This window comes from Piliocolobus tephrosceles, chromosome 19 (assembly GCF_002776525.5).
Source record: "Piliocolobus tephrosceles isolate RC106 chromosome 19, ASM277652v3, whole genome shotgun sequence".
NCBI classification, from domain to species: Eukaryota; Metazoa; Chordata; class Mammalia; order Primates; family Cercopithecidae; genus Piliocolobus; species Piliocolobus tephrosceles.
This window is the reverse complement of record NC_045452.1, coordinates 47,068,080-47,083,928: the sequence shown is the minus strand read 5'-3', so window position 1 is coordinate 47,083,928 and position 15,849 is coordinate 47,068,080. Positions and strand designations below refer to the sequence as shown.

Below are 15,849 nucleotides of genomic sequence, written 5' to 3'. Positions count from 1 at the left end.
GAAGGAAAAGGGGTTGTAGGGGTTTTATAGGTTTTCAACAGTTTCTCGTATCTTTTCCTTACACAGTGTGCTCAGCATGACTAATGTGATACAGTGAACTTCAGGAGGCTTGAAAAAGAAAGACAAAATATATTAGCATCCTGTCCATCTAAGCAGTCCCTAAGAGTCCCCTAAGAGACAGTGCAAAAGGAGGCACCCGTCAGGCAGACATGGGTTCACAGTGTGGTTTTCACTAGAACTTTTTACACAAACTAGGATTTTAAAGTCTGGGTCACTAATGCAGAGGTTTCCTAACACTTTAACAAAAATGTGTGGCGCTCTGGTGTCTTGATAGCCTGATTGACTGCGCTGGGTGGGCGTGGGCTCTGTGCAGCCTGGGTGTGGCATCGTCGAGTTTGGAGAAGAGGTGGGTGGCCATATAGAATGGCTTTAAAGGAAAGGATCAGAAAGCAGGACCTCTCTGGCCTCTTGAGACTCTGAGTGTCCTGTGGTCCCCAGTTGGGAGGTCTAACTTAGGATGCCTGTACAGTTCTGGCTTCTCCCTGAGTACCCAAAAACCTTCCTTGCGAGCAGGCGTTTTCTGTTTATTTTTTTTCGTTCCTGCAAGCCTGTCAGTAGAACATCTTTTTGGCTCACCTGTAAGCAACAAGAAAAGACCACAGGTTGTCTTGGGAAACGCAGGGAATGGGAAGACCCAAACTGGTTCTTGCTTTATCATGTACCAGTTGCTCCCCTTGGACAGAGAACTTAAATCTTTGGATATGTGGTGTGTCCTTTGTAAAGAGAGAGAGAGGGAGAAACGGGATTTTTCCCACCCCTCTGAAGGGAGGTAGGGCTGAAACCAAGCTCTATGAATCCTTGAATCAGAATCCTGCCCAGAGACGCAGAGATCACCCCAGCAGTGGCTCGGGATGGGCAGGCGAGGTGGCGAGTGCCCTGGGATGGTGGCTTTCACTGGTGTCTGCGTTCAGCCTGTAACATGCGCGCGTTCTTTCCCGAATGTCTCCCAGGCGCCATCAGTTTCCTGCGCTCTCTCCTGGAACCGGATCCTGTGAAGAGGCCAAATATTCAGCAGGCACTGGCGAATCGCTGGCTGAATGAGAATTACACGGGCAAAGTGCCCTGTAGCATCACCTATCCCAACAGGTAATTTCGTGCACCCAGAGGGACTCCTCGGGAGAGATGGGGCCTGTCCTGTGAGCCCCGAGCAGTTCCGGACAGAAAGCTGTCCGCGGTTGAAGGAAAAGCCGTGTTCTCTCTTGGCTATCTCCCCTTCCCACAAACACCCACACCCACACCCACACATCCACAAGAGGAAGCGTAGACAGGGCCACCATGTGCTGTTGTGCCCTGTACCCTGCAGGGGCACCTGGAGGAGGGGTGAATGGAGGCTGACATCCAGGCTTTGAGGGTCTGCGTCTTCCCAGGGGGTGCCTCTTTCTAGTTCACACAAAGGGAACTTTGAGACTAGCTGTGACTTGAGTGTGTGTGTGTGTGTGTGTGTGTGTGTGTGTGTGTGTGAGAGAGAGAGAGACAATGTCTATGCTTGGGTCTCCATGTGCCTGGGTGTTGTGTCTGTGTGTATGTGTTGTGTGTCTGTGTTTCTGTGTGTAAATGTGTGTGTGTGTGTCTGTCTGTCTGTGTATGTATGTCTTTGTTTTGTTTTTTGATGCATAGTCTGGCTCTGTCACCCAGGCTGGAGTGCAGTGGTGTAATCTCAGCTCACTGCAACCTCTGCCTCCTGGGTTCAAGTGATTCTCATCCCCAGTCTCCTGAGGAGCTGGGATTACAGTCACGCGCCACCACACCAGGCTAATTTTGTATTTTTAGTAGAGATGGGGTTTTACCATGTTGCCCAGGCTGGTCTTGAACTCCTGACCTCAAGTCATCCGCCTGCCTCGGTCTCCCAAAGTGCTAGAATTTCATGTGTGAGCCAACGTGCCCAGCCGGTCTTTGTGTGAATGTGTTTGCATGTGTGTGATCAGCTCACGAGTCCACCTGCCAACATCAGACAGAAACACATGGGATCACCCTTCCCTTTCCAAACCACCCTTAGATGCCTTCTTCTGCCTTGTTCTTGATGTTTATTTCAGCCCTAAGACCCCTGCTTTAAAATGTGGGAGGCAGGAAGGTAAGGCGTAGGAGTCACTCGTTTTAGGCCGGGTGTCCCTGTGGACTTTCTGTGAAGGCTCCCACTTTATCAGTTTCCATGAGGAGGGTTCTTTAAGCAAAGTTTGCAGACAGGAACCCACAGCACAGGAGCACTGACGGGTTCCCTGTGGCAGCCCATGCTTCTCTATGTTGGTGCGCTAACTACAGATTCAAAAACATTTCTTTATTCTTTTTTTTTTTTGAGACAGAGCCTCACTCTGTCACCCAGGCTGGAGTGTAGTGGCATAATCATAGCTCGCTACAGCCTCCACCTCCTGAGCTCAAGGGATTCTCCCACCTCAGCCTCCTGAGTAGCTGTGACCATAGGTGTGAGTCACCATGTCAGGCCATTTTTTCTGTTTTTCTGCAGAGAAAGGGTTTTGCCACGTTGCCCGGGCTGGTCTCAAACTCCTGGGCTCAAGCGATCCTCCCGCCTCTCAAGGTGCTGGGATTATAGGCTTGAGCCACTGCACCCGGCCAAAAACATTTCCTTGTATATTTTTTTTCTACTCATTTGTCCTGTTTCTAACTAACCTGAGCAAGGGAATGAAGGCCCTTATTTTGGCTGTTTTCGTGCAAATAAGGAGACCACATGGGCTCAGTACCTTCCAAGACTGGGACCCGCCTTCCTTCTTCCTTTAGAGCTAGGGTGTCTTGTACATTTGACCAGGCTTGGCTGAAGGCAAGAGAACCACTGACCCAGAGGGGCAGGTGGGAGACTGAAAGGGCAGAGAAAAGGGTATCCTGCGTAGTCATAGTTTCAATGCCTAGAAAGGTCTAGAAACACCCGCCAAGCCTTATGAAAGCTGAAGTGCTGAGTCCTTCAAAGAAGATGGCCAGGCAGGGCTCTGCTTGGGATGGAAGCTCTAGAAAAAGTTTAAAGGGGTGTGGGAGTCTGCATCCACACTTCAGTGCCAAATTTACACTCACCGTGCCCAGCGAGGAGGTGGTTTCACTCTGTTGCCATCTAGAATTCTAGCATTTGGCTCATGGGAGGTAATTTAAACAAAGTCTAGGTGACTTAGGTTACCAAGGGAACCTGGAAATAGATTGCTGTTTTCCAATAACAGCTCGATGTGGGCCAGGATCTGAAACAGACACCAGAAATACTACTCTAAAGCGAGGCAGGGAGCAAAGCTGAAAGGACCTTGCCTCATTATCTCTACTCATGATGGAGAGCAGCACGCAGGTATGCTTTCTGTTAAAGGAGGGGCCTTGGTGGTGGCCACATGAGTCATTAAGCTCATGTAATCACCTCCTAAATGAGCATAATCAATCCACTCAATGTGGCAGCTGCTGGAGAAAGTGGAGCTGGTGTTAGAAAGATGGTGTTTCCCCTCCTTGTTGGCTGCATCTTCATTCACAAAGAATTAGGAGACGACATCTCATGTTTGTGGCTTTCCCACATTTTGCAGACAGGCTTTGATAGATTAAAATGTAAATTCAAACTCCTATCCTGTTGTTGCCAGATTAGTGTAACGGTTTTTGCTTTTGGACTTGGTCAGTAGCACAGTGGCCACACATGAAGCTGGTACAGTGGATTGTAAAACGGGCTGAGATCTCACGTGCTAAGGAAAACAGCACTCCGTGTCTTCTGTTTATGTGAGGCCCATTGCTCATTTCACACTAGAGGCAAATCAGTGTTTGGTTTTTAAGTAGTGGGACCAGAATTCTTCTTCTTTATTTTTATTTTTTGAGACAGAGTCTCGCTCTGTCGCCCAGGCTGGAGTGCAGTGGCACAATCTCGGCTCACTGCAAGCTCTGCCTCCTGGGATCAAGCGATTCTCCCGCCTCAGCCTCCTGAGTAGCTGGGATTACAGACGTGCACCACCATACTTGGCTGATTTTTGTATTTTTAGTAGAGACGGGGTTTCACCATGTTGCCCAGGCTGGTCATAAACTCCCGGCCTCAAGTGATTCACCTGCTACAGCCTCCCAAAGTCCTGGGATTACAGGCGTGAGCCACCGCCGTGTCTGGCCTGGAACCAGAATTCTAAGCTGTTGGGGGAGGTACATGTTATTTACAGTGTTTATTTTGAAAAACCTTTATCTTTAAGACAAAAAAATGTGTTTTTTATATTTATTTTTCTGGTTTTACTGGCATGTAGATAAAGGGAATGAGAACATACAAGCAGAGAAAGGAATATTTTCTTTATAAAGTATACTTTGTAGTTTCCCAACATACCTCGCCCCAGATGTATTTTAAGTGTTGTCAATATTTTCCTTTTGAGAAAGTAAGGAAAATAAAGGTCTCACGTTTTACATCACTCTTCTGTAAAGCCTTCTCCTGTGAAGTCATTTCAGCCGCCAACTTGATCTCTAAGAGCAAAGAGGGAAATGTCTTTGGAAGTAAATTTTTTGTAAATAAGTGTTTATGCCAGTCAGTCAACAGATGTTTGCTAGGTGCCCAGCTCCCCTCCTGATTCAGGTGCAGACCTTTTTTTTCTTTTTTCTTTTTTTTTTTTTGAGACAGGTCTTCCTTCGTAGCCCAGGCTGGAGTGCAGTAGCTCAGTCACAGCTCACTGTGACCTAGAACTCCTGGGCTTGAGCAATCCTCCCACCTTAACTTCTATAGTAGAGGGACCACAGGCATGTACTACCATCCCCAGCTAAGTGTTTCTATTTTTGTTGTAGAGATGGGGGTTTTGCTGTGTTGCCCAGGCTGTTCTTAAACTCCTGGTCCCAAGCAATCTCCATGCCTCAGTCTCCTAAAGTGCTGGGTTTCAGACATTTGTACAGAGCCAACCTTGCTGCCTCTTTCTGTCTCCCTGCAGGGGCCTGGACAGTCTCTCCACCCCTCCAATTAGCTTTGGAACTGGTGGGAGGGGAGGAGGTTACAGGCAATACAAGACAGAATTAGACCAAATTAGATCCATGATATCAAAACAGATTGCATGTAAATTTGCTCAATTCAGATAATACCTAGTATTCTGGAACGTTGTACCATTCTCTATGTCATCCAAACATGCAGCCATGTACAGATTTGATAAGTGATACTGGAGAGCCCCAGGTTTATGCATTGTTTATTGGAAAATGTTTAAACTGTTCCTCTCAGTCCAGAGTCAGCTGACCATTCACATTATGGCAGAGCTCGTTTTTGAACATACTGGACATAAAAGGCAGAGATGGGGTGTCTGCCCCTGTGCATACCCCTCCTTTCCACACTACTGACCTTTCTTCAGAATACCCCATGCCCTCTGGGGGTGCCCTGCTCTTGGGGTTCCCGGGTATTTCCAAACCACTGTTCGCTCTGCATTGTTTTGGTAGACCTCAAGTAGTTATTTTAAAAAACAGACATGTTATTAATATACTTTTTAAACCAGTAATCATGCCCATCCCTCTCCCACCTGTTATCTGGAATGTGTAATTTTGTGGCAAACAGGAATGAGGAAGGCTGATCTCGTTGTTTGTTGGGTGTGTTTTCATTTGTTTGTTTTTTGGGACGGCACTTAGGCAAATGGAGCAGAGGGAGAACTGATGTAGGTTACACTGACCGGAGGCAGGCAATGGTCAGGAGACCGCGTTCTGCTCTCGGTGCCCCTGCCAGCCGGCCGTGTGAACTGGGCAAGTTCTCTTCCTACAGGAGAACTTGCATAGTCTCTTCTTCTTTACAATTATGGGGCTACCCTGTGGGGTTTCTCTGGGCATTATAGCTCTGAGGTTCCATCCAAAATGTCTTCAGACCCCTTGACATGGAGGCTAGCAGCTCTCCAGCCAGATAAGCTTGCTTTCTGCTCCAGTTGCCCTCTTTGTATTACTCTTTTTTATTTATTTATTTATTTATTTATTTATTTATTTATTTATACTTTAAGTTCTAGAGCACATGTGTACAACATGCAGGTTTGTTACATATGTATACATGTGCCATGTTGGTGTGCTGCACCCATTAACTCATCATTTACATTAGGGTATATCTCCTAGTGCTATCCCTCCCCTTTCCCCCACCGCACGACAGGCCCCAGTGTGTGATGTTCCCCACCCTGTGTCCAAGTGTTCTCACTGTTCAGTTCCCACCTATGAGTGAGAAATGCAGTGTTTGGTTTTCTGTCCTTGCGACGGTTTGCTCACAATGCCGTCATTCTTTGTATCACTCTTAAGGGATGTAGAATGTTTTTTTGACACAGCCCCACTGCCAGCACACACACTCCCTTGGAGCCCTCCCCCTGATTTCTCAGTCTCTGTAGCCATTGGATGGTGGTGATGATGATGATGATGATGATGATGATGGATGTATCTGTTTATTTGGGAAGCAGTGAGCATCTAGACATTGAACCCGGCTGCCAGTTCTTAATTCTAGGGCTGTCACTTCCTGTCTCTGTGACCCTGGGCAAGGTACTGCATTGCTGTGGGCTTTGGTTTCGTTATCTGTAAAGTTGGGATAGTGATAGTACCTACTCATAGGACTATCAGGATGACTAAGTGAATTTACATTCTCTCTTCCCCACTGGGACGGTGAACAAATGAATGGGTAGATGAATGAAGCCTGGTATATCTTTGCCAATGTGTCTCAAGGAGTTTATCGTCATAGTACGCCTGTGGAGTAGCTTTAACTGTCTTCCTCTGAGAGCACCCCGCTTTGCAGCTGAGCCCTGGACCCCCCATGTAAGAACTTATGAGCTCTTTCTGTTCCTCTAAACATGACTTAGCTAGTTTCTGAATACCTTCCTTTTCCACCCCAAAAACCAGAGTCCAGGTGGCTTCTGCCCATGGCAACAAATACATTTTAAGGAAAGAATGTGTGATCATAAGGAAATCTGGGGGACAGTTGGGAGATTTAAATATAATCGGGGTATTAGCTGATATTAAGTGATTATTAAAATTTTATTGGGTATGTTGATGGTATTGTGGTTCTGCAGGGGACATCTTTGGATTTTGAAGGTGCACACTGAAGGGTTAAGGGGTAAAATGTCATGATGTTTGTAATTGAAAATACTTCAGCAAAAAAAAAAAAAAAATGCAAGTATGGCAAAGTGATCACTGGTACATCCACATGATGGTATACGTAAGGTGATTGTACTGTTCCTCCACTTTTCTGAATACATGAACATTTTCAAAATAAAAACTCAAGTCAATGAATGAATGAGTGAATGAATGAAGCTGATTCTGCCCAGGGGGTCTGTGTGGGACTCTGCGTGAAGTGCAGGGGTGACTGGTCCTCTCTCTGCGCCTGGCAGGATTTCTCTGGAAGACCTGAGCCCGAGCGTCGTGCTGCACATGACCGAGAAGCTGGGTTACAAGAACAGCGACGTGATCAACACTGTGCTCTCCAACCGCGCCTGCCACATCCTGGCCATCTACTTCCTCTTAAACAAGAAACTGGAGCGCTATTTGTCAGGGGTAAGTGCGACCCTAGAGGCGATCGTCTCTGCTGTCTGTGGAAAAAAGAGCTCCTACACCCAAAGTGTTTCTCGGTTACTGACACTTGATCCAAGCTGCTAATTTAATCTAATGTGAGGCTGAGTTTTCTGAATGCGGGATAAAGTCATAGCTAAACCTGCTTCTCAGGGAGTGCCTTTTATCTGCAATGTTTTTCAAATACTCTCCCACCAAGTTAAGCCCTGGGCAGAACTGGGAGGGGTTCAAGCCTCTTTTCCCTTCAACAGCTTCTCTGTTGCCTTTTTTGTTGTTGTTGTTCTGCTGCCTCTTAGCTCTTCGGGTTCCCCACGCTGTGGGCATTGGAGGGTTCTCTGGTCATAAAACTTAGGTAGCAGTGCCTCCCGGGCATTTGTCTCTAAACTATGGTACTATATATGAGAAAGCCACTATTTAGGTTTAACTTCTCCAGAAAATAAGGAAGTCACGCCAGGACTTCCCTGGCCTGACTCTGACACCTTCCCTCAGTCAGAGTGTCAGAAAGTCCAAGTGTCCGGTGTCACCTGTGAGGTACATTTGGAGTTTCCACAGCGTGGAGTGGATGGTGGGACCATGACACCCTGTCCCCTTCATCATTTTTGCCACGAGCAGTTTCTGTGTGCCTGGGTAAGGGAATGTATGTGCCTTAAATCGTCTCTCTCCAAATGGACAATGGCTTAAAAAGAATTCTGCAAATTGGATCCAAGACAATATGGAGTCTGCATACGGTAGCTCATGCTTTTACTCAGAATGGTGGGTGCTGACCAGCTCTAACAGGGAGTCAGCTGAAGAAATTCAGAATTGCCAGGAAGCCCATCTGAAATTTTACTGAGTGTTCACGGTCACGAAGGACCATCTTCACCCTGGGCCTGTTGCACCTTGACATCTGATGACGTGGAGTTGTCACTGTTAGGAAGACATTTACCTTCCAGAACGTGTGCTATTTGAAATCACGTGATAACCCAATATGTCACTAAATTTTACTAGAAGATAGTCTTAGAAGCCTTTCTGAGGTTTCTGTATGAGAGGTAAAGATGAAAAATCTACCAGCAGTTGGAGAAATGATATTCTCGCTGGCATGGTGGAGATGGCCAAATTAATACCCAGAGGACAAGGTGGTCTGTGTGTGTCTTTTGTTAGCAAATCGATTTGGGAGCCATCTAGAAAACATTGCTGAACAGACGAAGATGCTCCATGGGAGGTTGGTTAAACATTTGGATGAAGGTACAGATGTTTTTAAGCTGATTTAGCTCAGAATATTGGCCAGATTTTGCTTCCGCAGGAAATTATCCACAGAACTACATTTTTTTTTTTTTTTTGTGAACCACCAAAGGAAAGATCTACATGAGAAGAAATACTTTCAATAGTAAAAAGCTTTAACAGTGTTTTATGGGGGGAAAAACGTGCTCTGTACGATAGGGTGGCACCTCTCTGATGGGGACGGAGTCACGCTTTGAGTTAGATTTCACAGATGGTGTCACGGTGGCTGCCTTCCTCATAGAAGGCTGCTGGAGAAGAGATGTCAAATCCAGAAAGACAGGACTTTCAACATATAGTATATTATTTATTTTATTTTATTATATGTTGAGGAGATTAAGAAAATCTCTTGTATCACACAGCAGTTCTCTGTTCTCTCATCACAAGGAACATAAAAGACATGCTGGACTTGAAGTTGTTTCTCTCTCATTTATCTTTTTTTAATTTTTTTTTTTTTTTTTTTTGAGACAGAGTCTCACTGTGTCACCTAGGCTGGAGTGCAGTGGGACGATCTCGGCTCACTGCAACCTCTGCCTCGCAGATTCAAGTGATTCTCCTGCCTCAGCTTCCTGAGTAGCTGGGACTTCTGGCACGTGCCACCAGGCTTGGCTAATTTTTGTATTTTTAGTAGAGATGGAGTTTTGCCATACTGGCCAGGCTGGTCTCAAACTCCTGACCTCAAGTGATCCTCCTACCTCAGCCTCCCAAAGTGCTGGGATTACAGGCGTGAGCCAAAGCACCTGGCCCTCTTTTTTTTTTTGCTTTTGAAATGAGGTCTCACTCTGTCACCCAGGTTAGAGTGCAGTGGCATGATCTCGGCTCACTGCAACCTCTGCTTCCTGGGTTCAAGTGATTCTCCCACCTCAGCGTTCTGAGTAGCTGGGACTACAGGCACGCACCACCATGACCAGCTAATTTTTGTATTTTTGGTAGAGACGGGGTTTTGCCATGTTGCCCAGGCTGGTCTTGAATTCCTGAGTTCGAGCAATCTGCCCACCTTGGCCTCCCAGAGTGCTGGGAATACGGGTGTGAGCCACCATGCTCCACCTCATTTCTCTTTTGTAAAAAGACCATATTCCCCAAACTTCTTTCTCATACTTTAAAATTTCTATTTATTATATATCTTATAGTGTACATGATATATTCGTACAATGTTACATGCTTATAATTTATAAATGCATATATTGTAGGTGCCTGCTTACAAGTTTCTCACACATAAGGGATCAGGGTCATACCATTTGGGCACCACCATGCTATAGAGGAGAAAAGTTAAGAATTTAAATAGTCTTCAGATAAAAGGAAGAAAAGAGGGTTAATGCACTGATTTTCTTTTTCAGGTGATGAATACTGTTCAAAACTTAGTTATTCAAATGTGTTTTCATGAAACTGACTATATCATAAAGTTCATGATTTCACTTATTAGAGAATGACATTGCTACTTTCTCAAGTAAGTTAACAGTTCCGAACACTCTTCTTTTGGTGGAACTAGTTCTTCAGGTGCTGACCAAGTAAGATGGAGGGGTCCTGGGTTTTAAAAAAACCTTTCCTATAGTTACTTCTACATGTAGAGATACAAGCTTTTGTCATTCACGGTCTCCTTAAACAATCAACATAGCTCATGCCAAGCAAGAGAGACATTTTGTCTGAAGCTTTTTTGTCTTTTAAAAACAAAACAAAACAAAACAAAAAGGGTCTCACTCTGTCGCCCAGGCTGGAGTGCAGTGGCACAATCATGGATCACTGGAGCCTCGACCTCCCAGGCTCAAGCGATCCTTCTATAGTCCCAGCTACTCAGGAGGCTGAGGCAGGAGGATCGCTTGAGCCTGGTAAGTCGAGGCTAATTTTATTTTTTGTAGAGGTGAGTTTCGCCATGTTGTCCAGGCTGGTCTCGAACCCCTGGGCTCAAGCAATCCGCCTGCCTAGGCCTCCCAAAGCACTGGGATTGCAGGCATGAGCCACTGCGCCTGGCCTAAAGCTCTTAGGCTGTGTCCTGATGTGCCTGGATGTATTGCCAGCTGCTGCATTTCTGCCTGTCTCCTTTGCCCAGTATCAGGGCTGGGAGTGTTGCAAAGCAGAGCGGGGCTTTGTCTTCTGAGAACATTCTCTGGAAACTCAGCTGGTGTCATTCTAACTGGAAAAGGTTTGGGGGTAGTTTTCAATTAAATTTATTTAATTGATCAAAAACATTATATATATTTATCCTGTGCAACATGATGCTTTAAAATATATATACATTGTGGAATGGCTAAATCAAGCTAAATAAATATGTACAACCACACAAATTTATCATTTATTTGTGGTGAGACCATGAAAATCTACTCTCTTAGCAATTTACAAGAATAAATACACTGTTATAAACTATAGTCACCACATTGTTCAGTAGTGTCTTGAATTTTTTTCCTCCTGTTTAACTGAAATCTTGTATCTTTTGACCAATATCTCTTCTGCCCATTTCCCTCAACCCTCTTCAGCCCCATCATTCTACTCTCTACTTCTATGACCTACACTTTTTAGATTCCGTGTATAAGTGAGATCGTGCACTATTTGTCTTTCTGTGCCTAGCGTATTTCACTTAGCATTATGTCCCCTAGGTTCATCCATATTGTCAAAAATGACAGAATTTCTGTCTTTTTTAAGGTTGAATAGTTTTCCATTATATATATGTACCACACACTTTCTTTATTCATTCATCCGTTGATGACACAATAGCCATTTCTTGGCTATTGTAAATAATGCTGCATTGAACATGGGGTGGGGGTGCATATGTGTCTTCAACGTATTGATTTCATTTCCTTTGGATATAGACCCAGAAGTGGAATTGCTGGATCATATGGTAGTTCAACTTTTAATTTTTTGAGGAACCATACTGATTTCTATAATGGTTGTACTAATTTACACTCCCACCAACAGTGTGCAAAGGTTCTTTCTTCTCCACATCCTCTCCAACATGTGGTATCTTCCATCGTTATGATAAAAGTTATTCTTACAGGTGTGAGGCAGTATCTCATTGTGGCTTTAATTTGCATTTCCCTTATGATTGGTGATGTTGAGCAATACCTATTGGCCATTTCGTTGTTTTGAAAGGGAGTCTCACTCTGTCCCCAGGCTGGAGTGCAGTGGCATGATCTCGGCTCACTGCAACCTCTACCTCCCGGGTTCAAGCTATTCTCCTGCCTCAGTTTCCTGAGTAGCTGGGACTACAGACACGCGCCACCATGCCCAGCAAATTTTTGTATTTTAAGTAGAGACAGGGTTTCACTATGTTGGCCAGGCTAGTCTCAAACTCCTGACCTTGTGGCCCACCTGCCTCGGCCTCCCAAAGTGCTGGGATTATAGGCATGAGCCACCACACTGGGCCTAAATCTTCTTCTTCTTCTTTTTTTTTTTTTTTTTTTGAGATGGAGTCTGGCTCTGTCACCAAGCTGGAGTGCAGTGGCGTGATCTCAGTTCACTGCAGCCTCTGCCTCCTGGCTTTAAGCAGTTCTCCTACCTCAGCCTCCTGAGTAGCTGGGATTATAGCCGCCTGCCTGCCACCATGTCCGGCTAATTTTTACATTTTTAGTAGAGATGGGGTTTCACCAAGTTGGCCAGGATGGTCCCTTGACCTTGTGATCCACCTGCCTCTGCCTCCCAAAGTGCTGGGATTACAGACGTGAGCCACCGTACCTGGCCTGGGCCTAAGTCTTCTTTTTTATTTTTATTTTTTTTTGAGATGGAGTTTCATTCTTGTTGTCCAGGCTGGAGTGCCATGGCGAGATCTCCACTCACCTCAACCTTCGCCTCCCAGGTTCAAGCAATTCTCCTGCCTTAGCCTCCCAAGTAGCTGTGATTATAGGCATGCACCACCATGCCCAGCTAATTTTGTATTTTTAGTAGAGACGGGGTTTCTCCATGTTGGTCAGTCTGATCTTGAACTCCCTACCTCAGGTGATCTGCCTGCCTCGGCCTCCCAAACTGCTGGGATTACAGGCATGAGCCACTGTGGCCCAGGCCTAAGTCTTTAACTCATTTTGAGTTGACTTTCGCAGATGGTGTGAGATGGGGTCTGATTTCATTCTCTGTGGATGTCCAGTTTTCCAGCACATTTAAGAGATCTCCTTTCCCCATTCTGTGTTCTTGGCAGCTTTGTCAAAAAGTAATTGACCATAAGTGCATGGATTCATTTTTGGACTCTCTTTTCTATTCCATTGGTCTATGTGTCTCTGTTTTTATGCCAGTATCATGCTGTTTTGGTTTCTATAGCTTTGTGATATGTTTTGAAGTCAGGTGGTGTGATGCCTCAGCTTTGATCTTATTGTTCAAAATGACTTTGGCTATTTAGGATCTTTTGTGGTTCCATACAAATGTTAGGATTTTTTTTTTTTTTTTTTCTATTTCTGTGAAAAACATCATTGGAATTTTGACACGGATTCCATTGAATCCATAGATTGCTTAGTATACTATGGACATTTTAATCATATTAATTCTTCCAGTCTATGCAATCTTTTCATTTACTTGTGTCTTCTTCAATTTCTTTCATCAATGTCTTATAGTTTTCAGTGTATAGATCTTTCCCTTCCTTGGTTACATTTGTTCCTAAGCATTTGATTTTTTTATGGCTATTGTAAGTGGCATTGCTTTCTTGATTTCATTTTTGAATAGTTTGTTGTTAGTGTATGAAAACACTATTGATTTTTGTGTATTGATTTTGCATTCTGCAACGTTCCTAAATTCATTTAGTAGTTCAAACAGTTTTTTGGTAGAGTCTTTAGGGTTTTCTGTATATGAGATCGTATATTGAACTTCCTTTCCAATTTTGATTCCTTTTATTTACTTATTTATTTATTTTAACAATTTCCCAAATATTTTTATTTGTATTTTTCCTTCTACTTTTATTTTAAGCTCCGGGATACATGTTTAGGATGTGCAGGTTTGTTACATAAGTAAACATGTGCCGTGGTGGTTTGCTGCACAGATGAACCTATCACCTAGGTATTAATCCCCGCTTTCCTTAGCTGTTCTTTCTGAGGGTGCCTTTAATTTCTTTCTCTTGCCTCAGTGCTCTGGCTGGGACATGCAGTACTATGCTGAATAGAAGCGGTGAGAGTGGGCTCCTTTGTCTTATTCCTGAACCAGTTGTCTGTGGGGATTAATTCACTCTAGTTAGAAACACCTGCTTGCCTCGAGTGTGGATTCTCAGACCAGTTGTGAGTTTTATGATGTCTTTTTCACATTTAATGCTTAAATCATAGGGCATACCTAGTCTGAGAATCCACACTCTAGGCGAGTGACTGTTTTTAACTAGAGTGAATTAATCCCTACAGACAAATCACCTGCTCAGTAATTTCCGCACATGGCTAATTTAATTGTACTGTATGCACTGTCCCAGTTATTAATCTTATCAACCAATTATTTACACCCCTTGTATAATTTTGAAGCCCAGTCGAATGAACTAAAAAGTAAAATGTTATCTCCTAATGGCCATTTCTTCCCTTCTCTCTTCGTTTCCTCTTTTTAAAACCACGAAGCATGTATTTTAAGAGAGAGAGCCTGGAAGGGCATTTATTAACTATTTGTTGGTTGATTGATTAATTAATCCGTGTTTTTATTTCACCCATTTCCAGACAGGATTGCACCTACCTCAGCTTCAGTGCAGTTGTTTGTCTTCTTCTTTGAGCTATGTTAGGAATTGTTGTGGCTTTCATTTGGGTGGTGGTAGTGGGGAGCAGTGTGTGCGTGTGTGTGTGTGGTGTGTGTGTGTGCACTGTTTTTTGTTTTTTGTTTATTTTTATTTTAATTTTCTTGAGAGACAGAGTCTCACTCTGTCACCCAGGCTGGAGTGCAGTGGCATGATGTTGGCTCACTGCAACCTCCACCTCCTGGGTTCAAGTGATTCTCCTGCCTCAGCCACCCGAGTCACTGGGATTACAGGCGTGTGCCACCACATTCGGCTATTTTTGTATTTTTACTAGAGACAGGGTTTCACCATGTTGGCCAGGCTGGTCTCAAACTCCTGACCTCAGGTGATCCACCCGCCTTGGCCTCTCAAAGTGCTGGGGATTCCATGAGCCACCGCGCCCGGCCGTGTGCTGTTTTAAAATAAAGCAAACAAGCAAGATCCATGTTCTATGTAGTGGTCCGATAAAATAAGTTATTCTTTCCAGCTCATTTTCTTGGTTTCTACATACATGTTTTTGAGTAGTCTTACTGCACAGATAAAAGAACTGAGGCCCTGCAAGGGCAGCGTTCTACTCAGGGTCACCTGGCCCTTTGCTGGCAGTGATAGTAACACAAGTAGGTGACCCAACTCTGCGCCCAGGGCTCACCCCACGCTGCATCCTGTATGCAGGCCATCCTGGGGTGAGACTTTATGTTGCAATTTACTGGCCTGCCAAACATTTCCAGCATTCTCTCAGCCAAGCCCTGGTTTAAAAATTAATGACTGCTTAATGGACATTTCTATTTCTGAGAGTTGAGCTGTGCTTTTTCTTTTCTCCTCTGGTAGAAATCTGACATCCAGGACAGCCTCTGCTACAAGACCCGGCTCTACCAGATAGAAAAGTACAGGGCCCCCAAGGAGTCCTGTGAGGTGAGTGATCCCTGAAGCCAACCTCAGGGTCTCTTAGGAAGGGTGGATTTCCATTCGCAGTGATTGGAAAAGAAACCAATTACTGTGGGACACTGAAGTAGCCAAAGACACATACTTAACTCATAATGGAGCCCTGGAGAAATGGTTTACAGCGGAACTGGCTTCGCGGTGTCTAAACCATGGTTCTCAGCTCCGGCTGCATGTTAAAGTCGCGGGGAGCGTTTGAACATCTGGATGCCCAGGCTGCTCCTCAGACCAGTTCCATCCAGTCTTGGGAGTTGAGACTCGGGTCTCGGGAGTTTTTAAAGCTCCCTGGATGTTCCAGTAAGCAGCCAAAGTTGAAAACCACTGTCAGGATCTCCCACAATGAAAATGAGATGTTTCAGTGTTTCACTCATATGTGAGTGAAACTAGCAAAAACTGATCTCATAGAAGTACAGAGTAAAACTGTGGTTATTGGAGGCTTAGAACGGCAGGGGGAAGGGAGGGTGGAGAGAGGTTGCTTAACGAACATGAAATTA

General features: G+C 44.7%; 1 protein-coding gene across 1 annotated transcript in view; it reads left to right on the top strand.

Annotated features, from left to right (window-relative positions):
• The window catches only part of HUNK (hormonally up-regulated Neu-associated kinase), a 124,800-nt gene that overhangs the window by 93,404 nt on the left and 15,547 nt on the right, over window positions 1–15,849 (top strand). Inside the window, exons 6-8 of the mRNA XM_023189426.1 lie at window positions 1,011–1,146; window positions 7,326–7,488; window positions 15,245–15,328. Coding sequence (XP_023045194.1) covers window positions 1,011–1,146; window positions 7,326–7,488; window positions 15,245–15,328 — 383 coding nt within the window. The remainder of the gene's footprint in view (window positions 1–1,010; window positions 1,147–7,325; window positions 7,489–15,244; window positions 15,329–15,849) is intronic.